The sequence below is a fragment of the Athene cunicularia genome (assembly GCF_003259725.1).
Source record: "Athene cunicularia isolate RWA chromosome 2 unlocalized genomic scaffold, athCun1 chr2_part1, whole genome shotgun sequence".
NCBI lineage: Eukaryota > Metazoa > Chordata > Aves > Strigiformes > Strigidae > Athene > Athene cunicularia.
This window is the reverse complement of record NW_020799095.1, coordinates 76,367,119-76,393,047: the sequence shown is the minus strand read 5'-3', so window position 1 is coordinate 76,393,047 and position 25,929 is coordinate 76,367,119. Positions and strand designations below refer to the sequence as shown.

General features: G+C 36.4%; 2 protein-coding genes across 6 annotated transcripts in view; both read left to right on the top strand.

Moving 5' to 3' along the window:
• Positions 1-21,933, top strand: part of MARCH6 (membrane associated ring-CH-type finger 6) — a 67,083-nt gene extending 45,150 nt beyond the window's left edge. For 3 of the 5 annotated variants that reach the window (XM_026842229.1, XM_026842226.1, XM_026842224.1), the window contains 11 exons: positions 10-129; positions 2,229-2,329; positions 3,011-3,148; positions 4,936-5,137; positions 9,340-9,409; positions 10,581-10,777; positions 12,138-12,272; positions 14,030-14,119; positions 15,540-15,672; positions 16,580-16,715; positions 18,862-21,933. In XM_026842229.1, coding sequence (XP_026698030.1) covers positions 10-129; positions 2,229-2,329; positions 3,011-3,148; positions 4,936-5,137; positions 9,340-9,409; positions 10,581-10,777; positions 12,138-12,272; positions 14,030-14,119; positions 15,540-15,672; positions 16,580-16,715; positions 18,862-18,952 — 1,413 coding nt within the window. In that variant the 3' untranslated portion in view covers positions 18,953-21,933. The remainder of the gene's footprint in view (positions 1-9; positions 130-2,228; positions 2,330-3,010; positions 3,149-4,935; positions 5,138-9,339; positions 9,410-10,580; positions 10,778-12,137; positions 12,273-14,029; positions 14,120-15,539; positions 15,673-16,579; positions 16,716-18,861) is intronic. The other 2 variants (XM_026842227.1, XM_026842225.1) reach the window with 1 other exon arrangement.
• Positions 21,934-25,403: 3,470 nt separating this feature from the next.
• ROPN1L (rhophilin associated tail protein 1 like) overlaps positions 25,404-25,929 on the top strand; it is a 10,139-nt gene continuing 9,613 nt past the window's right edge. The window contains exon 1 of the mRNA XM_026842598.1: positions 25,404-25,544. The gene's annotated coding sequence lies outside the window, so the exon portion shown is untranslated. The remainder of the gene's footprint in view (positions 25,545-25,929) is intronic.

Here is a 25,929-nt window from a genome sequence, read left to right as displayed (position 1 = left end):
TTACTTCAGGTATTGAGACCTGGTGTCTTATGGTTTCTCAGGAATTTGAATGATCCAGACTTCAACCCTGTGCAGGAAATGATTCACTTGCCCATTTATAGACATCTCAGGAGGTTTATCTTATCAGTGGTAAGAACTTTTCTCAACAATTTGTTTATTTCATATGTTAGCTCACACATATGCTACCACATATTTAAGGTAAAACATTTTCACCATGGAGGTGATTAGACACTGAAACAGATTGCCAACAGATTCTATGTCTTTTGAGATAATCAAAACTCAAGTCGATGAGGTTCTGAGCAACCTCACGTAACAGCATCTGCTCAGAGTAGGGAGCTGGTGTAGTTTACTTCTAGAATGTCCCTTCTAAAACAATTTTTCTGTGGTGTCTTCTCCTTATGCAAATCACAGTAAATGTTTGTGTGTACAGAAAAGTATTTATTATTATGGATATTGTAACTTGGGTAACTTTTTCATGAAGCTCCTATTATTGCAGTAAACATTGTGTGTCCAATTCAGTTAAAGCAGTACAGCAGAGGTAGAGTGTTTTGGATTGTATTATGCTGATCTAGCCGGTGGTGTCTGTTTCCAAATTATTGTGGTAAGATATTGAAAACAGTGAAAGTTTTTTGCTTGTTTATCTGAAGTTTGCCTAGCATACAGTAAGAGAAGGCTGTTTTTGACATAAATGTCACATCAACTGTGGAAACTGACACACATGAGAAACATTATTATTTGACATACTGTATTAAACACCTAAAGTGCTTTGAGCAGTGAAAGCTCATAGAGAAATCTTAGTTCTATTAGAGAGCCCTTCAGTACATGAGAGGAGCTGACTTGTCCACCTTTCAGAGTATTTTCTCCTTAGATAATCATAATGCTTTAGCTGCTTGAAACTGTATCACAGCAGGTGGCCCAAGTAGAAGCAGCAGTGTGCTTGTGCCTAAAGGTCTCAAAGATATGTTCTCAGATTGTGCTGGAACTGGCAGTTACTTGAACTTTTGATTTGCTTAGCTAATTAATTCAGAACTTTTACTGGCCTCATGCTAGAATATGGGACCCAGAATAGCAATCATTTACAGGTTATTGTTTCAGAAACAAGTCTCACTTTTCAACTTGTGTTTCTTTCTCAATATTTTTAAGAAATTTCTTGTGCAGTACATAAACTATCACATTTCAAGAAGAATGAGATTTTATTTTTCTTCTTCATATAGTTAAACACTTTTATTTTTAGTCTCTGGTGGTGCATTTATATGAAATGTAAGAATGTGTTTAAAATATACTTAATTTTTAATCTGGTTCCTTAACGAAACAGGGTTTTATGGAAGTGCAGGATCTTCATGCACCTGATCTCTTCTACTAAATTTTGATCTTTCAGCCAATTTAAAATGTGAGCAAATAAAAACTGAAAGATCTTTTGAGGCTTCTACAAGTTGCTTGAAAACTTAGCTGCGAAGAAAAGAGAGGAAAATTAGTAATCCTGGTGCTTGGGGGAGGGGAAAGAAAGTATAACTGTCTGACATTATCCTAACTGTCAGCTGGCTAGTCAGTGCTTGTTCAGCTGTAGTCCTATTTGGTGAGGGCATCGCAGTGTATTGATCTGCCTGGGACGGAGTTAATTTTCTTCATGGTAGACCATGTCCTTCTGCACTTTGTTTAGGGGATGGAAGTGTTGCTAACACACAGCTGGTTTGGCTATGTCTGAACAGTACTTGCACAGTGTCATGGCTTTTTCTTTATCCTGCTCTGCCCTGCTCACTCACTGTTCCAGTGAATAAGCTGGGGGTTGGGAGGGTGGTATACCTGGGACAGCTGAACCAATCTGACCAAAGGGGTATCCCATACCATATCACATTGTGTGATGTTCATGGTTATGGTGTTGGTCTTCCTGATCAACTGTTAACATGTGCTAAGGCTCTGCTTTCCAGGAAGATGCTAATCATCTGTCTCCTGGTGTTAAGTAGTGACTGAATTCCAATTTGATTTGCTTGTGCACACAGCTTTTTCTTTCTCTATTAAACTATCGTTATCTCTTTCCATGAGTCTTCTTGCCTGCCTTCTATCTTCTCCCCATTCAGCCAGAGAGGGGGATGAGTGAGCAGCTGGGTAGATGTTTGGCTATTAGCCAGGGCTAACCCACCACACACAGGAAACATGTCAGAGATGGGTGGGAAACTATTTGGTTGTTTCTGCTATTCAGACTAACTTGTTTTACTTATTTGTTGCAGATTGTCTTTGGATCAATTGTACTACTCATGCTCTGGCTTCCTATACGCATCATTAAGTATCTGCTACCTAATTTTCTCCCATATAATGTTATGCTCTACAGGTAAGCACTTAATGTAAGAAAGATGTTATTTCAGTCTCTCTTTAACTAGAAAAATGTGTATTTGCACTCTCAGCATTAGTGTGGCATTGTTTGGTATGTTTTGTTTGCTTTCAATTAATCTAAACTTCATTGTTCTAGAAAAGTGAAAAGGTAGAGTATATGGATACATTATACAATTTGTCAAATAAAAAACTACTAAGAAAAATAAAAGGCATTTTGTGCTGTTTCTCTAATGGTAATTATTTGGTGTTTATATGCCCTCAAAACCCTTCAGTTTTTTGATAGTGAAGTGCTGCCATGTTTGTTTTTCACATTCATTTCTGATTATCATTGCTTCAAGAATAAAAGAATACCCATAACCGCATTTCTTTTTAATGATAGTGGTATCTTTCTGTTTCTAAATAATGTTGGTACAGCAATGATAGAAGAAAAGAGCAAATCATATTCCCTGATATAATCTTTCTCAACATTTTTTTCTTAAATTTCTTGTGCACCTAAGTGCCGAAACACTCATGAATGCTTAACCTGTGCTCAGAGTAGTATATAGGGAAAAATGTCTGCAAAACCTTAAGAATTCTTCCTGTTGATATCCAATATATTTTTTTTATTTTGGTGGTGGTAGTATGATTACTATCAGAATGGCCCTTAAGTTTGATTTACTACTCTTCCCATTGTTTCTAGTGATGCTCCAGTAAGTGAACTTTCCCTAGAGCTCCTATTGCTTCAGGTGGTGCTTCCAGCTTTACTAGAACAAGGACATACAAGACAGTGGTTGAAAGGTCTTGTACGAGCGTGGACCGTTACTGCTGGATACTTGCTGTAAGTACAGAAAGCCAAAATCAACTACAAGCATTGTGTCCAGCTTAGCTTTTTAACTTGACAGGAACATGCTTTCGGGAGAGTTATCCCAACAAGTAGCTTTAATACCTGTTTTACAGATAAATACATGATGAAAAACTTCTATAGTGATTTCCTATGGAAATACTATCTAAGTAATAGTTTTACTAACTTCTGGACTAGTCTTTGACAGGCAATTCTTTTGGTATGCTATTACAGCATTTGCTTAGTAAAGAATCTATAAAAATACAACTAATAGCTTGTTAATTTCCTATTATGTGGAAGAATGAAAGAAGTAAGTGTCAGCAGAGCATTTCCATGAATCATCTAAATAAAATTCATGTGTACTTTTTGAATTTCTTACTATAAGGGGGTGAGGAAAAATTATTTAGAACATTAAGCTGAAGAAGTGAGTGCCTTTTAAATTGGGTATTTTAAAGGTAAAAGGTCAGTCTCTAAAGAAGGATAAAACTATCTTTGCTAGCTGAAGTAAACGATTATAGGAAGTGAGTTTCTTTCATTTAGACTGCCAGGCAGAGTTCTAGCACTTAAATTATTTTTTACTTTGTATGTTGTTTGTCAAATTAGTCAAGAAAAAATTAAAGTTGACTTTGTTTCTATAAAGTTTTAAATCTAACTTCAAAGTATATTGGCATTCTCCCACCATGTTTTGCTCATTGTGGGTCATGTCAATGCAGCACTATTAGTATGAAGATTTATTCTTTGCTAAGTTATGCGTGAGACTGAGAAAAAAAAAATGAAAGACCTTTTTCTCCCACTGCAATCCAAAATATTTTTTTTTAGCTTCTCATATGGAAACTCTGCCCACCCCTGTTCCCTTAGTTTGCATTTTAGAAAGTTATTTTTTGAATGAATTTGTCCATGGTTTTTGGTAGTGCTTGAGCATGACGCAAGAAGAGAATTTTGGAGATGATGATAGAAATGGCTTTGCTTTTTGCACTCTTGCAATTAAGAGCAATTGTGAAATATCTCTTCAGCAATTTTAGTTGAGCAAAGATGAAAATCATTTCCTCTGCTTTTCTTCAAAAGCAAACTGCTGTGAAAATTATTTCATTGTCTGCCAGCAGAATACCTGCATGCATCTTAATTCTGCTAAAGCTGAGGAAAATTAACTTCTAAATATTCATATTGGGTGTTGGGCAATAAATGCCTATTAAATAAATATCTAATAGTGTGTGCAGAAAATACCAACAAAATTCTTTTTCAAGTAGATTGATTTTTCCTGGATTGATGTTCTTAGAAAGTTGTGACCAGGTTTTAAGCAATTTAGAATCTTCTTGAAAGACTGTGGTTGTACTTTCAAAAACATGTCTTCAGCAATACAGTACTGTCGTTGTCCAACTGAGGTTTAAAGCAATTGTTTCCAATAGAACGTAGCAGCAGTAAAATAAAAGCTGTCAGTTGAGCTGCCTGCTTACACAAACTGAAACATCAATGCAATTTTCCTTTTATATGCACGGCAACTTTAATACCAGATGTTATTTTTAAAGCAATCAAACAGATAAGTGATTTTTATTTGTGGCTGTATTACTACTGTTCTCATCTGCATCCACGCTACCATTTTCCTTATAAATTCTGTGTTTAGAACGACTGAGTACTTTATCAGAAAATGGTTTATTTTACTTTACCAAGATTCTGCCAGTACTCCAGTATAACTTTTGTACAACTTGTACTCATTCTGAGTAGGCCTGTCTTTCTGTAAGATTTGCATCCGTATCAGAACAAAACTGAAATTTTGATTCTTACAGGGATCTCCATTCTTACCTACTTGGTGACCAGGAAGAGAATGAAAACAATGCAAACCAGCAGCCTAACAACCAGCATGCTCGCAATAATAATGCCATTCCAGTTGTGGGAGAAGGTCTTCATGCAGCCCACCAAGCCATACTTCAACAAGGAGGACCTGTGGGTTTTCAGCCTTATCGTAGGCCTTTAAAATTCCCGCTCAGGGTAGGTATATCTAATGCATTGAGAGAAAAGGGAAAGGCATTTGAAAAATGCGTAAACTTTTTTTGTAAGAAAGATTTAGCCTCCATGTTATCAGAAGTCAAATGGTGGATCATGTTGCTTTGTGTTTGTATAGTTTGCATCTTTCTAAAAAGTAGATTTACAGTTATTCTCACATATAGCTTTTTTCAGCCTATAACTTAAGAATTTCAATTACCATTTTATTTACAGATCCCATACATGTTGTGTATTATCTATTAATTCACATCTTATTTTCCTAATGGAGAGAAATATAATAACTGCCAGCAAACAGGCAGTTCAAGGAGTGTTTCTGACAAGGCATGGCTTTCAAGAGGGCATACTTTGGTCTTGTAGCTGCAGTATATTTTAAACTATTTTGCTTTATTAAGAAATTAAATTAAGAGCTTCTCTTGCATCTGTATTAAACAGAGAGGTGTTCTAATACTTGAAAGTCCTAAATACCTATGATTAGAAGGGAAATGTTGGCAAATACTTCAAGCTCTAGAATAATATATAGGTCAAACTAGATAAATTGTTTTGTTGTCACCAGAACTCTGAGTTAATCAAATATAAACTTAAACGCAGCTCATTTACTGTGGTTTGAGGGACAACTCAAGAATGGAAGTAATGGCTAAAGTTAAACAGTGTAGTCTTGCTGCTGAAGTTCCCTTAAAATACTGAATCTGCCACAATTCTCATAACAAAGTACAAAATAAAGCACGCTTTTTTTCAGTATAAATCTCAACCTAGTAGAACTGAAGGCAAATTTTGAAAGTATTTTAGGATTTCACAACTGTTGAGCTTATGAGTGTTTGAAGTTGGAGCTTTTCTGGGGGGTGAGGGGTGGTGTTAATTCCCTCCACTGCTGTGTTTACCCTCTAAATGGCTCTCCACAGGAACACAGGAGCTGCAACATTGTTGTAGAGAAAAACAGTAGGAGTAAGTAGCTCAGAGATGAAAAGGCTGGGAAAGCAGAATGAATTTGCCCCTCTTACAGCAGCTGCTGCCATACCTCAGTTTGGTCATAATAGGAAGTCAAAGCATGCTCTGACTGAGACCAATTTAATCTAGCATAAATATGAGCTTACTGCTAAAAGGAGTGGTGCCAGTCTTTCCACAGCAGTTTCTCCTTCCCTTCTTAGCATGAATGGCTGTGCTAGAGCATACACATGATGAGCTGGAACAGGAAGCTGGTCCAGCTGAAAACTGAGGTAATATGCAGAGGGCATTAGATATGTGAAAGTTCAGATAAGACTTCATGGTGTTATTTTTAAAGAAAATGTGATACTTGTAACATTTTTACTTAGACTGAGTGAAGTTCATATGAAGTTGCTGGGATGACAGGTTAATTAGAATGAGTTCCCTGTTTGACTACTAAGGAGGTGATTAAAGTGGATTCTCACTGACATGCTGCTTTCAAGGAATGGGTGTATTAACTAAGGACTCATTAAATCCTTTCTAGAACTACCTTTGCATGGGTTGTTTTGGTTTTGTGGATGCCTCTGGATAAGGACATGTGCTGAAATAATCTCTTCTCTAGCCATTGCATAGTATAAGCTTTCAGTAATTTGGTGTGCTAACCTTGAACTGGTGACGATAACTAAGCAGTTTAATATTCAGTTGTCAAAGACACTTTCTTCTGGTCTACTTACATTCATCTGGATGTTTTAAGTTGTTCTTGGAGACTTCTACAGAATGTAGAAATAAAAGAAGATGATTTAACTGAATTTCTTTCCATTGTTTTCATCAAGATGAGCACTTGCACAGTCTGAAACACATGGTAGCTCACTGAAATGATACTGTGTCCCTGGTTCCACTTTAAACAATGAATCATTCAGGATCACTGTAGGTGCTTCAGTTGTGATTTTTGGTGTATTGATGTTGGTTCTACTTGGTTAAGTTCCTCTTATGGAAAGTATCTCCCACACAGACTTCTGCTATGGAACAACATCATATTTTAATTACTTTTTCAAATGGGATTTTAAGCATTTGAGAAGAAAAACAAAAGTTGTAAACATCTGGTCTCCTCTATGCTTTCATTAATTTTTTTCATTTTAGCCAGATTGTAAGAACCTAAAGGTAGTTTGTATTCAGTTTTTATTATGTATAAATTTTTTTCCACTAGAACTCACCCATCATGTCTATATGGATTGATCAATAAGGACTGATCCTTCATGTTATTTCAGTTACAAATAAGCATGTAAAATTATGGTTTTGATTATTTGTTTAAAAATTTAAGTACATACTGTTAATCTTGAGCAAAATAAAGGTTATTTTTAATTATTCTACATAAAAGCCTATCATCAGTTTTACTGGGTAATCTAATTCTTCCAACTCATTACATTTTTAAATAAATGTTATCTTGTGGGGACTTCCCAAAGCCTCTCCAGAACAAATGCTGATGTGTAGAATTTGTTGAATTTTCCTGCTGCTGCCTTGTCTTCCTTTAGCCTTCCTTTCACAGTTGTCAGGAGAGCCTACAAACTCTCTGGCAAGCTTTCTTTTGAGGATTTTTAGATTTTGCTACCTTATTGTTGATACTTCAAAAAAAACCCTCTATGAAATTAAATTTATCATTTCATAGACTTGGTATGTTATTTCTAAAATCCATTTTGGCTTGTCCTACTGTAATTTCACTTGCCAGAGTTCATCCAATTTCTGTTTGTTTTTTTTTTTTTTTCCCCCCCCGTGGATTTATTTCCAACTTCTGGAAATATCTTTCTGGAAGCCATTTTTATTTTACTGTTTACACTGACAACTTTGGGGAGACTTTTTTAAGTTTTATGATTAGTAGTGTGAGTTTGTGGCAAACCTTCACTTCAGTGTATCTAAATGTATCACCTTTGAGCATTTTTCCTTTTGACTACTATTTTCAATATTCTTTTAATAAATGTCCTCAATTTAGCTAGCTCTTTTCTTTTTAAATAATATTATGGTTGATTTTGGAGAGAGGAGGGCTGTCCTTGCAAGATCTTTGAGTCCAAATATATTGCAGTCACTGTCAGTGCTTTTGTGATGTGTGACTAGCTGCCTGTGAATTGTTTAGGTCCAAGTCAAGAGTTGCTGCTCTTCTTTTACATTCTCTTGCTCACTGATCTGAGAAGCAGCCATGTATAGCATTTAAAACTCCTTATCAGTTTTAGTCCTTCATGTGTTGTTTATTCCCACATGGACTGATGTTTCCCCAGCATTCCCTAAGTAGCTATTTAGACGTTATTGGTCTCAAGCAAGTCACACCACGTGTTTCTTACCACTGAGAAGCATCTTTGCCTGCAGTCCAGTTGTCAGCTACTCTGGTTTTCTTCTTTCTGTCATTTGGGATTCCTAACCCTACATAAAGTATTCTGTGTGAAAGACGGTATGTGGCTGTCACCTGGCAAGTAACTGGGTATTGTGGAATCGTCCCTTTTCACACAGGCTAAGTCTACAAAATCACAAGATGTTTTTGTTCCTTTAAGCAGTGCTGAAGATCCCAACCTAGATATGAGACTGATCTACATTATCCCTAAAACTCTCATCAAGGAAAATGTGTTACAGATTTTACTTTCTCTTAGTAATCTGTTATGATAAGGTGTTAGTTTTCCCATAGTAACCTGGCTTGTTGTATGGCTTTGATTAGTGAAGCAGAACTTCATAGCACATGGTGCTTGAGACATTCAAATATTTAAAGAATTTAAGTACGTTGGAATTCTCTGATAAGATGTAAGCCTGACTAAGGAGCCACCAGCTTTGCTGTCAGCTGCTGGTCACATAAACCCGAGGCCATCTGGAAGAACTTTATCAGCAAGGTTTTCTTATAAAACCACTGTCTTGCTTATCTGGCATACAGAGCTGAAAACCTTTCAGGATTAGTTGAGAGTCATTGTGCTGGTCAGTGCAGAAGTAGAGATTGTTTTTTTAATGTAACATAACAAAGGACTTCAGTCATTCTGGATTCAAATGTTTCTACTGTTGTGACAACTGATGTAAACTCTTAGAAGAAATACAGAATGCTGTAGGTGTGCTTCGTGTACTGTGGATAGGTTTCTTGTTCCTGAGTTATTTATCCAGTGAAACATCAGCTGGTATTTCAACATTGTAGTTTATCTGCCTTTCTAGGATGATACATTTTTTTTATATGGGTGTTTTTTTTGCTTTGGTTAAGTAACCTTCTAATAAACTGTTTATCTTTTTTCTTCTTTCAGATATTTCTTTTGATTGTTTTCATGTGCATAACATTACTGATTGCTAGTCTTATCTGCCTTACCTTACCAGGTAAGTCTGTTACTGTAAAACTGCAATTAAAAACAACTCAACATGTTGCCATGCTCAACAATGGCAGATGTTTTAAAACCATCGTTGAAGTTAAAAGAAGAGAACATGAGAAATTGTCTCATTTTTAATGGTACATCATAGAATTTTAATCATCTAAATGATAGAGATAATACCTGTATTTAAATGATAGAGATTGACATTTACTTTGTTTTGCTGTAGAATAATTCTCTTTTAAGGCTAGGGCTCCAAGTGCTGAGACAATCCTTGTGGTAGTATTGAGAGAAAGAGAGAACTAAAACTCTTGCACCTGCTTCACTGTTTAGGGAAGGAAAACATGTTGGTTGTTACCAGGCCTTGTACAGCATCATCTTTAATTTAATATCCTGAAGGCGTCATTACAACAGGTCACTATGAGGCTTTGAAGTGATATACATGCCACTATCCAAATATGTATGAATAAGTACTTCAAACAAATCAAAAGTGCTTTGAAGGTTTTTTAAATAATTTGGAATAAATTAAGATGTGAACTCCTGAGAATTTTATAACCTGACTATCATCTTACCACTGCATTTTTTTACCTCCTTGTATTAATGATCCTTAAGTCAATAATGTGTTGAGATCACTTACGAATTTTGTGATGGTTTTAATAGTAGTAAATAAAATAATTTCACTACAATACTAGTGAGTCAAAGCACTATTAAAAAATGAAATGTAGCAAATGAGTTTGCCACTTTTGCTGGAGAGCTTCAGAAGCCCCACTTTTAAGTAAGTCTTAAATTATGAGGCAGTGAAGTAACCCAAACATAGCTCATAAGATGTAAGTTCAAGCTTATGCCCTAATCCATTATTGCCTTTGCAGTTCTGAAGATTAGTGTTTAGGCTCTGAATAGTGCAGTATTCAGTGCATTGTTTTGCTGTAGTTCAGAACACATTGCTGGTGTACTAAAATTTTCCTAAAAGGAAAAACAAAATCTACATATGTATTTGGCGTCTTCTACATAACTATTTACATAGTGCTTCACACATTCATGCCTTATGGGTATAGTACCAAAATACTGTTTCATGCTGAATACTATATGTGCTGCTATTTATATTTAACAATAACTTTGGTAAGTATTTTTCAGTAGGCATCCTTCCTTAATACATCAAAAAGCATTACTCTATTTAACAGTGTTTGTGTTTTCAGTATTTGTTGGCCGATGGTTAATGTCATTTTGGACGGGGACTGCCAAAATCCATGAACTGTACACAGCTGCTTGTGGTCTTTATGTCTGTTGGCTATCTATCCGAGCAGTGACAGTGCTGGTCGCCTGGATGCCACAGGGTCGTAGAGTGATTTTTCAGAAGGTTAAAGAATGGTCTCTCATGGTGAGTCTTGTGAAAAAAAATTTACTGAATTATCAAAAAAAGTAGTTAACAAGACTTGTTTCATCTTTTGCTTGCATGTTTTACTCTGTAATGTATACTACATTTTCCTTTTCAGACTATTTTGAAGCATTTGCAGCTTCTGTTCGCATTGCATAGGCTAACTGTATTTTTGGAAGCCATTTAGCACAATGTTAAGCAGTCAGCGTAAATAACTTGGCCTATATAAACATGTGTGTTCATATAGACAAGTATGTTTTTCTGTTTTCCTTTAAAAGTTAATATGTTGCATTATAGTATCACATATGTGATGTGTCCTCAAATTTTTTTTCACATACACCTGAAAGCTTAACTATTACTCATTTAGCTACTTGACATTATCAAACAAAAAAACTAATAAAGCTGATAGATGATGAATGTGTCTCTACAAAGTAGCTTGATGCATATTTTCAGAAAGATCTGTATGAGTTGTCAGATCTTCGTGTTGTTCAAATTAATGTTTTTAAAGAAAATATCCTTTTTTATTACCAGGAGTTCAGATTCTCACCATGTCAACAAATTTATATCCCACTTTTTTATCTTGGTTTTGATGATTTCTATAGTAGATTTCTTGCCTAAGTATAGTAATTTTAAACATTCATAGCATAAACTGTATCTTGTGGTGGATATGCTTGTGTGCTTGTTGGACTATTAGAAACAGAAGAGCAACATAAGTGTGTATTCCATGTATTAGGATGTTTTCCAAATATCCGTCATTTTCATTTAAGAAAACTTAAGCTTGTTTAAGAAAATTCAGCACTAATCTTCTACTTGTCCTTTGTCCCTTCTCCTGATCATGTTAACTCAGACTAGTTTTGTGTCTGATCTTTTGGGTGATATGTGTAAGTCAAGAGAATTGTAGAAAAAAGATTCAAGTGTGGTATTCCAATTCTTTAATTTTTAAGTTGGAACTATTCCATAATGAGTGAATTCTTCAGGTTTGGATTTCACTGGAGAAAAATGGGCAGTTTTTGAATGACTCTTCTCTAATTTTCCAACATTCAAGAATGCTCAATATAGTCAAGTGCTGTTGGATAGTATTCCCTACTGATAACAGTTAGAGGTGACTTAGTAGTTTAAAACTATAGGTAGGAGACACAGTCATGCCTTTCTGTGGCAGGGACATAGAATATGACCAATCTTGAAAACTTGCATTGCAAAACTATCTATGTAATAAATTATTTCTAAGGGTGTATATGTATGAATTAAAAGTTTTGTGCAGTTTTTTTTTCTCCAACTTTATCTGCTTGTGTAGTTTGTTTTGAAATTTAAACAAAACAAATCATCTGATAAAGATGTTAATTAGATATCTTGGGTTTTTTAGATAATGAAGACATTAATAGTGGCTATACTGCTAGCTGGTGTGGTTCCACTTCTGCTTGGTCTTCTGTTTGAACTGGTCATCGTTGCACCTTTGAGAGTTCCTTTGGATCAAACACCTCTGTTCTATCCTTGGCAGGTCAGTTGCTCCCATTTTTCTGCTGTTGATACATTTCTTTACTTAGAAGTGAGGAGTATGGGAGTTCTTGTTTCATGTTGATTTGTTGCCTCAGAGCATTTTCCATAAGTATGTTGCCATGTGGCAGAGAAAATGACAGCCAGTCTGGGTGTGAGGATTATTTAAACCAAAATAATATGCTTAGGAATTTTTAAGTATGAAAAGCTGAATTTTGTGGGATGATATCAGAGGACCTTTGCATTTTAGTGATCAGATAGACACTTCTTTTCAGTAGCATAATTGTAAGTTATGTACAGAAGTTAGTATAGCTGTATGTACATATGCACAGATGTACATATTGTCTGACCCTTCTGGAAAACTTTCTGCCTACAGCTATGTAAGAAGAGGTTTAGTTGATCTTTTCTATACAAGGTTTTATTTCAGTGATGATACACACTACGAATGTAATTTTGGTAGGTTTTAGGATCATTCTGGCTTTAGGTTGAAATGTCAAATCATTATCTTTGAATACCACAATACAAAGAAGAATGTGACTGCTAATTTAATTATTCCATTATTTTATAATACGAGTATACTTTGGGGGTGTCTATTTAATTAAATGACTAATAAGTCAGGATTCATATGATTGTAGTAGTAGATGGTCATGATTTCCAAACAGTTTTGTAAAGAATTCGTAGTACTAGTGATTCTAAAAATTATTAAATTTTTCATGTTAATTCTTTAAAAGTTTGGAATTAAATATACAGAAATATTTTGTTTTCATGTGGCAGAGCTTCCTCAAAATACCAGATTAGAGGGATTTGAGACTTGTTTGAAATTAACGAGGAGCTATTGAAATTGAGAATAAGTTCCATTTTCACAAAAGAGAGTACAAGGTTTATACAAGGGTTACATGCTTGAGCAAACAGAAAGCAACTTTAATGCTGACTTTTTTTGTAACAAGTTTTTAAATTTTTTAATGTATCTGGGGTAGTAGATGTTAACAAAAGCTGTCTTTTTTAATAATTGGTTAAAGAAAAGATATTTCCCCAGCTCTTTAAGAAAGTTCACCTATGATGTCTTAACTCTTACTGTTTCTGTGGCTGTTTGTTCTGCCTTGTCAACCTATGCTTTGCATTCTATTTTTAGTGGTTTTTATTGAAGAATCTCTTACAAATGTGTGTAATACAGAAAGGGTTCACTCATGATGGGTTTACTAGAAGCCGGTCATTATATTGTGCTCTTTTAATTCTATGCCATAATAATTGTGGTATGTGTTAAAGCATACACTTTCTTCTGAATAGTGTGTTCTTCTTTTGTGAAGAGCATTGCCTTGCTTTATTTAGCTTTTCTCACATCAGGTAGGGTTTTTTGAACAATTCAAATTTAAAAGAAGAAAAAACCCTTGTTTCCTGACTTGTGTAAGCATCAGTTTCTTGTTTCTCTTCTTTTTTTAAAGGAAACAAAAGAACTTATTTCTAGGTAAACGTTACCGGTGTTAATCAGTTTGTACCAGAATGTTAGTCTGTTGCTTTAAGTAAGTGCAAAGCTTTTATTTTGTATTTGTTCCAGGTAGCTGAGTATTTTACAGATGTCAGTTAAGCTTGAGAGCAACTTTCTTAGGAGTCTCCAAAATATGTCAACTCTTATAAACAATATACTGTGTAAATAGAAAAATAATTACCTTTTCACCTATAAGGAAAAAGTTACTCTAAAAGCTTCTGGTTGTCAAACTATTTAAAATTGTTGATGCTAACAGTCCATTTTTATGAAATTAGGACTGGGCTCTTGGAGTTCTGCATGCCAAAATAATTGCTGCTGTAACACTGATGGGTCCCCAGTGGTGGCTGAAAACTGTTATTGAACAGGTAGGAAAAAAGTGTCCATGTGAATTATCTGTATAATACATTTTGAACAGTTTTTGAATGTGAGTCAGAAAACAGAGTTACTGTTGTAGTAATGGAGTAGTTGAGTAAAACTCAACTTGTCTTGTAGAATCCTTTTAAACTGTATAGCCTAATCCGTTAAGGTACACTTAACAATAACACAAAAAAAAACCACATCTGAAATCAAGGAAATGCTGCATATATGTCTGCAAGTTTATCAGCTTTATATTTAAAGTGAGAAACATCATTGTTTGTTCAAATGAATTAACATGTGTCCAAATTCTGGACACTAGTTATGTCCACCACTCAAGAACAGAGAATTGCTGCCTTCTCCAGATCTGTAGAGATTACTTGTTCATAGATAAGTGCATATGAAAGACACCATTTCCATTCCTCTTAATTATTAAGCAAGACAGAACAGCTTCTGTGAGCAGTTCTGAGTCACGTGGCCTGTTGCTTTTTTTGGCAGAAGTGTTTTCTTGATTTATAACCTTTAAGTTCTACACTTGCTGTCTCAGTGAAGTATCTAAACTGTTGGTCAGAAAGTAACTTTTCAGCCCTGCACTTTATGTAATGCCTGTAGAGCACATCATGACCTCTGTACAAAAGGTGCCTCTCTTGTTTAAGGCTAGCATATAGTCCTAGTTATTAAACTATATACTGATCACTTTAGGTGTCACACCGTAGAAATGCAGTCTCTAATTCTGCGAGTACCTTTTGAGGCATACCATGGCTCTTCTATTTTGAATGCTCTCCCTGGACTTTTTTTGTTATATACTCGCTCTCCTTGAGCCCTCCTTAGTAACGGTTACATCCAAGCTGTGAGACAGAGGCCGTTGTCTAGATGTGTGTGGTAACCATTTGAAATTGGTCTTTTCCCATGATTAGTCATGTTGAGACCATAGTAGCTGCAGAAACTCAAGAATTGTGGAGGCCCTGTCTTCAGGCACAGACTCCACATGCAGAGGCTTTGGTCTGCCGAACCAAGTGCAAAATAAGATCCTATTTTCTGCCTGTGTTACTGAATTTAATAGATTGGTTCTATAAGCATGCACAGGTTCCTTTTTCAGCAGGTTAACAGCACAAAGCTATGCCAGGTCACCTACAAAACCACCATCCACAGCTCTATTTAATGATCTTTCAGCTGGTCTCTTGCACTTATGCAACCAAATCATGACACTATTCCAGATTAAGTTGCTCTCCTGGGCACTATTTAAATTACTTTCTGCAACCCTCATGATGTAGATTGACACAGAGTTTTTTCTTTTTCGACTGTGGCCATCCTGGTTTTCTTCAAATTGGATACACAAGGAGAATTGTGTAAGACCTTGTAATTATATCTGTAAACGTAAAGCATGGCTTTCTTGATTGATCCATTCTACTTCTAACTTGCTCTTCTTAGGTATATGCAAATGGGATTCGTAACATTGATTTACACTTCATAATCCGTAAACTGGCAGCACCCGTAATCTCCGTTCTGTTACTTTCACTGTGTGTACCATACATCATAGCTTCTGGTGTTGTACCTTTATTAGGTATGTATACATTCAGAATACCTCTTTATCATCTGGTGGTTTAGAGCAATGTACATATATCTGGAAATAAAATGTCAAGCTCTAAGTTACTTAAAAAAGCCCAAACAACCAAAAACCAATTAACTATTCTGCCAGCAAATGTAAATGCTTAAAGATTGCTATTTCATCTTAAAAGTTGGGGATTTTTTGAGAAATGCAATACATTGTTCTGACTGGCTTTATATTAAACTAAATGCAGAATACGTCAGTGGTACGGGACTACATAATATCTAACAGCAGTAATGTAGGTATCTAGCTAGTCTGGGAAAGGGGTGATTAATTAGTTTCTTCTTTGGACAATGAACATTTAATTTTAGTCTCAAAGAGCTATACTGCGCTGAGGACATCTTTTCTGAATTGTCACATTCTAGAGGAAGCAAATATAGGGGTTTGGGTTTTTTTAGACTTTTCTATATTCATAACTGAAGGAACTAATTTTATTAGAAGCAGGGTAGATGTGCTTTTTTCATCAACAGTTGTCTTTTGCTAGTTAGTTTTCATATTAACAATATGTTCAAGAAGTCCTGTTTTATTCCTCGACCTCTTACGTTAATGTGGACTTCTATGGTGTCAACTTTTTTCTGATGTGAGCTATACAGAAATCTGTAAGTAAGAGGAGCTGATAAGCCCAATTTTTTTACTGTGGATTTTCACTGTGTTAATGGAAAACTTTCAACTTTAATGCTTCAGATGAAGAAAAAATAAACAGCAGCTGTCATGTTGGATCTATGAGAAACTGATGTGTTTTTATTTCATAGTCCTACTGAAGCTACAGTATAACAGAAAGCATAGAAGCAGGTACAGAGCAGAAATGCATGTGTTACTTTAGCAGTGTTAGATTATGTGAGAGTTTTGTCTTGTTTTGTAGGAGTTACTGCTGAAATGCAAAACCTAGTACAGCGACGGATTTATCCTTTTCTGCTTATGGTAGTGGTTTTGATGGGAATTCTGTCCTTCCAAGTCCGCCAGTTCAAGCGCCTTTATGAACATATTAAAAATGACAAGTAAGTATATAGCGTGGGTGTTTTTCCACTCTAAATTGTGATAACTTCAGATTTAATTCAGGAGTTGTAGATACTTAGGTCTAAAAAGAATCTTAAGAAGCTTTCTAGACTAATGACCCTCTGAGGCACACCTAAACTCTTCTTGCCAAATGTGTATCTGTGGTTCAGGTAAATAAACACAGGAACAGACTGTCTTTATAAATGTCAGACACCTCCCCTATGTCTAACTTGAATGCATTTTATCACAAAACAAGCTGATTGCTTGTTTGTCTCCCCCTCTGTCATCTTGAATGACAAGTGAATGTAATAATTATGATGTATCTGAAATTAAAACCATGTCTCACTGCAGCTTATAAAACCATTTCTCCAACTTTGTCTGCATAACCGTTTTTCTTATTCTTTCTACTCATTAGTCCAATTAACCTGCAAAGGAACATTCAGTTGATTTGATAGAGTTTGTCCTTACCAAATCTTCTACTGTTTTCTGATGTTTTCAGTAATTATTACTATGTATTACTCAGATACATGATATTAATTTTACCAGTGTTTTTTCTGGTTCTCTGGCTTAATTTCTAGGGTCTTTTTGTGTTATCCTTAGTACCTGATTTTTTGTTATCCTAATTACCTTATGTGTTGGTTATTTAGAAAAACAAGGTTTGGATCCCAGCAACTAGTCTTCCTAGGCGGCTTTTGTATTGAAAAGGAATAAATAAGTTTGTTGTGTTCATATCCTGAGTTACCCTAGAACAGTTTTGCTTTCCACTGACTATAAAAGGAGTCAAACCTAAAATAAACTTCTTTGAATCTTAAATGATAGATGACTGATACATTAAGTGTTGGCTGTAAATGTGAAATTAATAGTATCTACAACTATTAAGAGAGTTGTAACAAAAATGAAACTCTGAGCAGATAAATTTATATTTTAGCACCTTTTATGTGATCAGCTGATTTTAAATCCTGTTCCCCACCTGCCTTCATAACATATTCTGTAGTATTTGGCCTACTGTAGTAAGTATAGCTGGTAAATATTTATGTTTACAAATGGGGTTTGAGCTAGATGTTAGTATCTTTCAGGCAGAATGTGTATTGAATAGCAACTTGTATTAATGTTTTAAGTTGATTTCTTGTGTAAATAAGGCATGTAAACAGTATACAAAGCTGTAAAAATATATCTAAGTGAAAATTACTTTGATATTAAATAAGTTTATTAAATGTTAAAACCATCCTTGTAGACAAGAAGTTTGGACAACTTAATTATCTCATTTCAGGAATTAAGCAAGCATAGTCATGCCAGCCAGTAGAGATTTATGGTTTAGAAATACACTTAATTAAATCTTCCATGTTACAAATTTCAAAAGCATATACAAGTTCTTGTGACCTTCTAAAATGTACAAAAGTATGTGATGTTGTTTGGTTATGGTACTGTGAGAAAAGGACCCGTGGTGAAAAAGTCTCAAAAGGAGATGGAAGGTTTCAGGGAAAGAATTTATAGGTATATTATGGCTCATCTACAGGTAGAACCAGAATACAAATAGGAAGCTAGGGAAGGAATTTAGATTGCAAGAAAGTGTGAATCAATGATATAGAGGAAGTAAGGAATAATGTGAAAGGTAAGAAAACTGCTAAACTGATGAGATGGTGAGATGTTGAAACAGAATTTAAATAAAGGAATCTTGCAGCCCTTAGGCTATCTTCTCTCCCTTTAAGAAAGATTGAGCTGCAGTAAAAGTTCTTACTTTACAATATTTACTCTTTTCACTCAGGGTGTTTTTCATTTGATATGTGAGCTGAGCCTCTTACTCTTGCCCAATGCATGTGCTACATAGTGGCAGATTCCTTTTTGGATGTAAAACCTCATTAGCACTCTTAATTGGTTTTATGTCTGAGTTGTTCCAGATGTTCAAGTGGCAGTAGCTCAGACAGATGCTGCAACGAAGATGCTCTCAAAAGTATCATGCAGCAAAAGGGCTGGGTATATAAATAATGCAAACACACTCTATATTTCATATCTTTATTCAGATTATGCTGGAATTGTATGACTACCAAAGTCAAACAATGAGACAGCTACTTCTGCAGCAGAGTGAATTTGTGTTACAGAATTGTATTAACTTTTGTTAATTTCTCACTGTTTTTATTATAATCCCAGGTACCTTGTTGGTCAGCGACTTGTGAACTACGAACGAAAGTCTGGTAAACAAGGCACATCAACAACTCCACCTCAGTCTTCACAAGAATAGATGGTCATATTAAACATCGTGACCTTCCCTTTGCCTTTATGTGTCCTTTTTTCATAGACTCTTCTTCAGTCTTTGGATATCTCTCCCAATAATACTCTCAGCAGTGTTTTGGCTTCTGCTAGTAGCATCCAGATAGCATTTAAGGCTCTGATCCTTATCTGCATTTTCTGATGTTATCAATGCTGTCTGAGGTCTGTATATGTGTAAATAGAAGTATCCTCACACCCTAAAACCTTGGATTAAAAAGAATGTGCATTGTACATCTTTAAAAAAGTATATTAATTTATTAAATCTAGTTGTCACTTTATTTTGGACTGCTGTTCTGTTGACAATGTGCCACAAAGCAATAGTGCGAAGAAGCAAAATGTTTTTATAAAATTTGGAGCTTACTTTATGGTGTTCATAACAATTCTTATTGTAGTAATATAGTATGATTTTTCATGAGTGGAAAGGTCACACAGAGAATATCAAAAGTAAATAATTGTCTTACAGTCAGCAGTGAAGTGGCTGTAGTGAGAACATAATGAACTATGTATCTTGCTGTCAAGTCTTTTTTATTATTTTGTATAACACCAAAGCTGTTGTACATTTTTCTATTGCCTGATTGTTTTTCATGTGTCTGAGTTTGTAATATTGTACAGTTGCTGTTAAGTCAAGAAAATATTTCCTCTTCTGAGAATTCAGATGTAATTGTTGAGGCTCAGCTGGGTTTTTCTTTAGGGTGGGGGTGGGAGGGGAGGAAGGGGAACAGGCAGAGGTTAGCTTTGGGAATCAGGATTTCCTGAATTGAAACAGTAAGTAAAAAATTTATGGATGCTAGATGATGGAAGCATTTAAAGGTACCAAGGAAAATTAGATAGGTTCACAACTTAAATTGTAGCCAATTTCTTATCAATAATAGAATTTTTAAGGCCTTCAGGAAGAGGGAAGAACCTTATCTGATGTGTGTGCACAGAAACAAAGTGTGTAGTGTAAGCGATGTTCTGACCTGGTCCTTAATTAAAGAGCTTGAAAAGTGGGTTTTTTCCCTGTAAGTTACCAAAGTTGCATATTGTAGTATGAATTTTATATTGCACAATTACTTAAAAAAGGACCCCCAACAACAAAAAAAACCTCTTTCAGAATCGGTTGTTGAATTTTGGGGGGAATAATATTGAAGGAAGTGATTCATCACGTACCATTTATTGCCTGTGGGGCAGGGAAATATATATGCTGTTAAACAGAAAATGAAGAGTTAGCAGATTTCTTTGCAAGGACACAGTCAAATGAGCCACCAAGTCAAGTCTGTGTTACTTCCATATGTAGATAGAGTTCTTTTGCAGTAATGTTTGGGGGTTTTTATGTAGATATTTTAAAATACATAACAGTATTGCAAAGCTTTAAGTAGCATCAAATCATATGTTTAGATTGCAGTATCTTTCTTAGATTAAATGGGGGAAATGTGAATATCCATCGCAGTAACCAGAGAATTGATGGAACATTTAACTTGCTACTCGGTACACTGTCCTTCAGTATTCTGTACTTAACCATATGTGTATATAATTAACACTTGAGAATCTGGCAGGGGCTTTGAGAGTGTCATCTCCTTTTATTGATGTTGCATCTCTAATCTGACATGATTTGAGTTAATGTGGTCCAGGCTGTGGTGGTGGTATTTCACTTTTTGGTGTCTGGACTCATGTTCTAAGGCGGTGAGCACAAGCTAAATGCATCTGAATCTAGTGGCAGAAGGATTGGGCTGTCACTGTCAGAAGGTCAGAAACTACTATTTTACAGAATTTCTGTTGTCCTGATGGTTTTGAACCACAAATAGTACCCTTTGGAGTGATTTATTAGGAAATTTCCAGTGAAATCATAGAAAAATAACCAAAATATTTCTCTCATTCACTGTTGCTGACTAAATACTAAAGTGAGTATTCGCCCCATATATTTTTGATGTGCATAAATAATTGCATTTGACTGTTTACAGTGGTGTACATTGTGGGACAGATATTTTTTCACGATATTAAATTCACTGGTAACATACATTATTACTTATGACAAGATTCTGTCTTTGACATATATTTCGTAAACAGTTCCAAAATGGCCTTTGCCACTCAAATATTGCAAGCACTACTGTGCATCATGCAGAATTTGCAGTAGTATGGTTCTTGTAGCCTTGTGTTTTTATCCAGACAAACTGGTCTTAACATTAAATTTTATTAAGAAAAAGCCTTTGTGCTGTTTCTTATTGCTAGTTTACAAGTCATGACAGAAAAAAATTGAATCAGGGCAGTCATGTAATGTGAACTGTAGCTATTTTAATGTAGCTTACATTATCTGTTTCATTCTTTGTTATGGAGAACTGGTTTCAAATCAAACTGTTGTGTTTGCTTTTGCACTGCTTTATAGATCCCAGGTGAAGTTTGTTTCTGAAACTGCCCATTGTGAATTTTTAGAAAAATCTCATCTCCTTATCTTCTTATTTTTACATGTGTTTTGGGAAAGAAAATGGGGGTTGTATAGAACAAGAATCAAATAACACTACTTTTTTATTGTTTTAAATTTTAATAGTTTGCCTTGTTGTGCTGTGTGTACTCCTCTGGGATAGAAACTTGATAGTAAGCATGTAAGTTAACTGCCTGTTACTAAGACAGCTGACGAGCTCTGTACCAGTGGCTCCCATCTGTGCTAGAACAATACAGCATGCAGTGGTCTTGTATTACTCTTCAAGTGGGAAAGATTCTGTGTGGGTGCTTTCAGCACAATTTGTGTTGACCTTGGGTTTCGAATGGAGGGGTAGGAGATGCGTATTGGCTTCACTGTATCCCCTTTGTGGTGTTGAATCTAATGCTGTCGTTAATTCTGCAGGCCTTCATCCAACAACTGTCAGATGGCTCTGTAGCTATCTCTTGCATGCTGAAAGAAGTTAATTGCAGCATGGCTTTGACTGTTTTTACACAGATTATTTTATATGGATTAAAAATAGTTAAAACTCTGCATCCTTTCTCTGCTCCCCCTTCTCCACTGGGTAAAGCCTAAGTTACTTGTTTTTCTTTCTGAGGGCCCTCTGGAACCTATAACTATTTTCTGTGAGTAACTTCCTGGGTAAGGTGCCAATTCCAACACCAATTACAGTATTCACATCACTTCAGCTGAGTGTGTTAACTCCTTCCTTGCTTTCCCCTAAGCTTGAACAAAGGTGTCTAAAAAATCTGCACAGCAGCCCCACTATTTTTTTAGAGGACTCTAAAATACCCTTTACCTTACAAAGCAAAAATTACTTGTCTGGTGACTCCAGTGCCTGGCATGCTAATCAGTGTCATTCTGTTTCCTCGGCTGTCTGTTTATATCTGGATTGGAAATTGTGCCAGGGTCATTGTTGTTCTTCTGCTTGCCTTGTGAGCAGGCACTGTGCAGCCGGAGCAATGAGTGGGGTTCTTGGCAGAAATGATAGTACACATAGTAAAAATGTTAAACAGGGAACTGAATCTTGGTAGTATAATAAAGTTCAGGATGCAGAAAAAGCTATCTTCTGAAACAGATAAGGAAACAACCTTTACAAAGCATAATGGTAAATTAAATCTCTCTTGATATTTCAGTTCTTAATTAGATTAACTAGAACTAAAGAATTGCATAGTTAACAGCAATTTTACTAAGTCTATTAATATTCCAGACAAGATATGCTTCTTTTGCCTAATTTTAAATTGAGAAATGATATGCGAAAATCAAAGTTACTCAATAATGGAAATTTTTGGAAGTTGGTATTTCCAGAGGTCAAATACTGTCCAAAATAGATTGAATGTCTTGAATTCAATATAATACGGAGGGATGGAGCAATGGGAAGATAATTTCACAACTCTGCATATCAGTTTCTCTGCTTAAATGGTTGCTTGCTGTTACCTCTTGTTGAGTAGTGGTCAGTGCCAAAGCTGCATAGGTGGTTGGTTTTTCCCCTGTATAATGAAAAATCAAACATCTAGAGTTGTCTGATATTGTGGGGGTGGGGGCATTTAACCTTACTTGTCTGTATCACTTGGCTTTAGAAGACTGTGTTTCTGTTCCTGGAAAATGACTCTACTTTTACTTAGAAGAGACTTCCTTGTTGCTTACAAAACCAGAGAACACTGCAAAGCTCATTATTTATTTATATTGAATGGAATTTATGTATCAGAACCTGAATAGTGAAGATCCTCATTGGTGTGCCATGTTCAGCAGGTGCCAAGTGTGTAAAGGCCTGATGAAATTCAGTAAAAAAATGTGCTGAATCTAAAATCTGCTGCATTGGAATGGAGTATACGTGAGATATTTCGGCTAGTTGTGACCAGGGGTCATAGAAGCAAGAAGCAGCAGCAGAATTTTGAAGCTGAAATGAGACAATGCCACTATAAAGCAATAACTATGTCCATGGATATACTTTGAAATGCTGTTTAACGGAGTAATCTGTAAAATGCATGGGGGGTGGGGGGGATACAGCACTCGGTGTCTAAGAAGAATCTGAGTTATTTCTTTCACTGAAGCTACACTTGTAGTACCTGTGTCTTCACAGAGTTTGATCAGCTTTTTCTTAACATATTGTCTAGGCCTTACTACCTTTCTGACTTTGGGCCAAGTTTCTTATGATCCATCAGCATCCCTTTCACTGTGCCTTTCTGTGATCTCTCTTCCTCATTGAAAGGGATTTGTCAACCTAACAGCCACATTACTTACCTGTGTAATCCTGAGTTTCTTAAACAGCCTTGCATTAACCTGTGTATAACTAACAACTGTTGTCACACCATCAGTGATTGAAACCAAAGCTGAAGACTCCCTCACTCACCTACTTCTTGCTCTTAACTTTATTCACCAACTATCTCAGAGGTTATTGTTATGCTTCGTCTTCTCCCTTCTATATCCATGAATTTCAGTAATCTTTAAGCAGATGTTTTAGTGTAATTGTATGTGAAAAGTGCGCAACTTGTAGCTAAAAGTTAGTTCCCTGAAGTATAAATGACTTCTTAAAAGGGACTCAATATCCCAATATGCCAGAGTTAAAACAATATGTGTAATTATGCACATGGTTTGTGTGCTGTTAATACAGGAATATTGAGTAGAAAACATGCAGTACATCTGGTTCTGCTTATAAATCAGGAGACTGTGTAATAAGGATGATCGTAATTCATGTAACTGCGGGTTTTTGTCACCCCATCCCAATCCATCCGGTTGTGTGTGTCCATCCTTCTCCCCTCCACCCTCAGTTAAATACACGATCATCTCCAGCCAGTTGGGGTCAAAGGAGAGAGGACAACAGTGCACATGCTCCTCTTTCTGTGAAGAGCAATCAGCATATTCTCCAGAGGGGTTTTTATTACTGGATGCAGTATCTCTTGTTAGTTTTTGTTGCATGTAAGCATTTAGGTTAATTTAATCATGTCTTTATAGATCAAGCATGTTCTGGAGCAGCATGTGATCAATTTGTTTTTCACTCTTATATGGAAGTACTAGCCTTTTGCTTTTTCCACCAGTTTACAATTTGTATAACATTAAGAATACAGGTTTTTTGTAAAATACGCATAGAAAAACTTTCCACCTACATGCTGCTTTTTCTCATAATATGGTCTAGCAGCTTTATTCATGACTTCACTGCACTGGATCAAATATCTGAAAGAATTGAGGGTATGGCATTTATTTTTGACCATTTTTAGGATAGTTCCTAGTGTGTTTAAAGACTGAAGATGGAAGAGATATGACACTTCTGCTGTTTAACTGATCCCTAAACCCCTTTGAAAAACTGAATTGTGAAATTAATTTAATTAGATTCCATTCTGTAAACCCCTGCAGGATAATGTTTGGTACAGATATTTTTTTGCTGTAGTGTTCCTAATTGCTTTAAAGTATCTACCCATTTAAAGAACAGGTATGTCATGATGTCAAAAGTTTGCTGTTTTCGTGTAGTTGCAGGACTACATTAAATACTTGGCCTGTACCAGAGTATTCATGTTTTCTGGAAGATTAAGCAGTTCTTAAAATGTGTGCTTTTTGTTTTCCAGACACCACCATTCTATCTTTGTCCTGCATGTTCATCTTTGGGGATATAACGTGGATTAAGAAGGGCTGGCTTCAGATAAGGTTGTGTTCTTTTTCAGTAACTGGCCTGTTTTAAGCATGTGGCACTAAAGTTTCTTAGAAGCAATGGCTTGTGAAGGCTTTCTGAAGTCAATAATCCTATTGCCAAATTCACTGGAGTGCTTGGGCTACTTCCAGCTGTGTCAGAAGAGACAGGAGGAGCGTTGCTTTATAATCAAGAGATGTGCTGGTGTCTACAGAGGATGGCATTCAGGTTATCTCCAGTGCTGTTTTTATCAGCAATGGAAATAGCAGAGGTCTTGTAGTCCTCCACCAAAACTTTGAGGCAGAGAGGGCCCTTTAGCACCTTGCTGTCCCAGAGCAGGGGGACAGCCCCCGCTGCCTCGTCAGCAGGTGTGCCAGGTTTGGAGCAGTGGGTGCTGAGGAGCAGCTGGCACTGGCCCTACTGTGCTTGGCAGGGCAGCCCAGGCTGCCAGCGGCATTGCTGAGGCCGAGGCACCAGGCCGGTGCTTGTGGCCGAGCCTGCCCTTTGAAGCAGCAGCCTCGGGTAAGTAACGGGAGTTACAGGAGGCAATACGTTACCCTGTTTTGGCAGCTCAGGCAGTGTTTGTTCCCCTCGTATCCGAGCCTGGGAAGGAGGTAGGAGAGAGCCGAAGCCAAAAGGGATGTGCCACACTACTGCTGCTCCCCAGGCAGTGCAGCATCCTGGCCGGGGGACACGCTGGGGGAGCCGGGGGGGCCCGGAGACCCAGCGCCCCACCTCCCCGCGATGGGCTCTGCCGCTGACTTAGCGCTGAGATGCTTCACGTTTTGTCAGAGGTTTGTAGAAAACGGGTGTTGCTCTTGTATTTCCAGCAACGTTGGCTCTTCCCCCGCCGGGCCCCCGCCTTCCCCGTTAAGCACCCGGGCGGCCTCCCGCCCCTCCCGCGTTG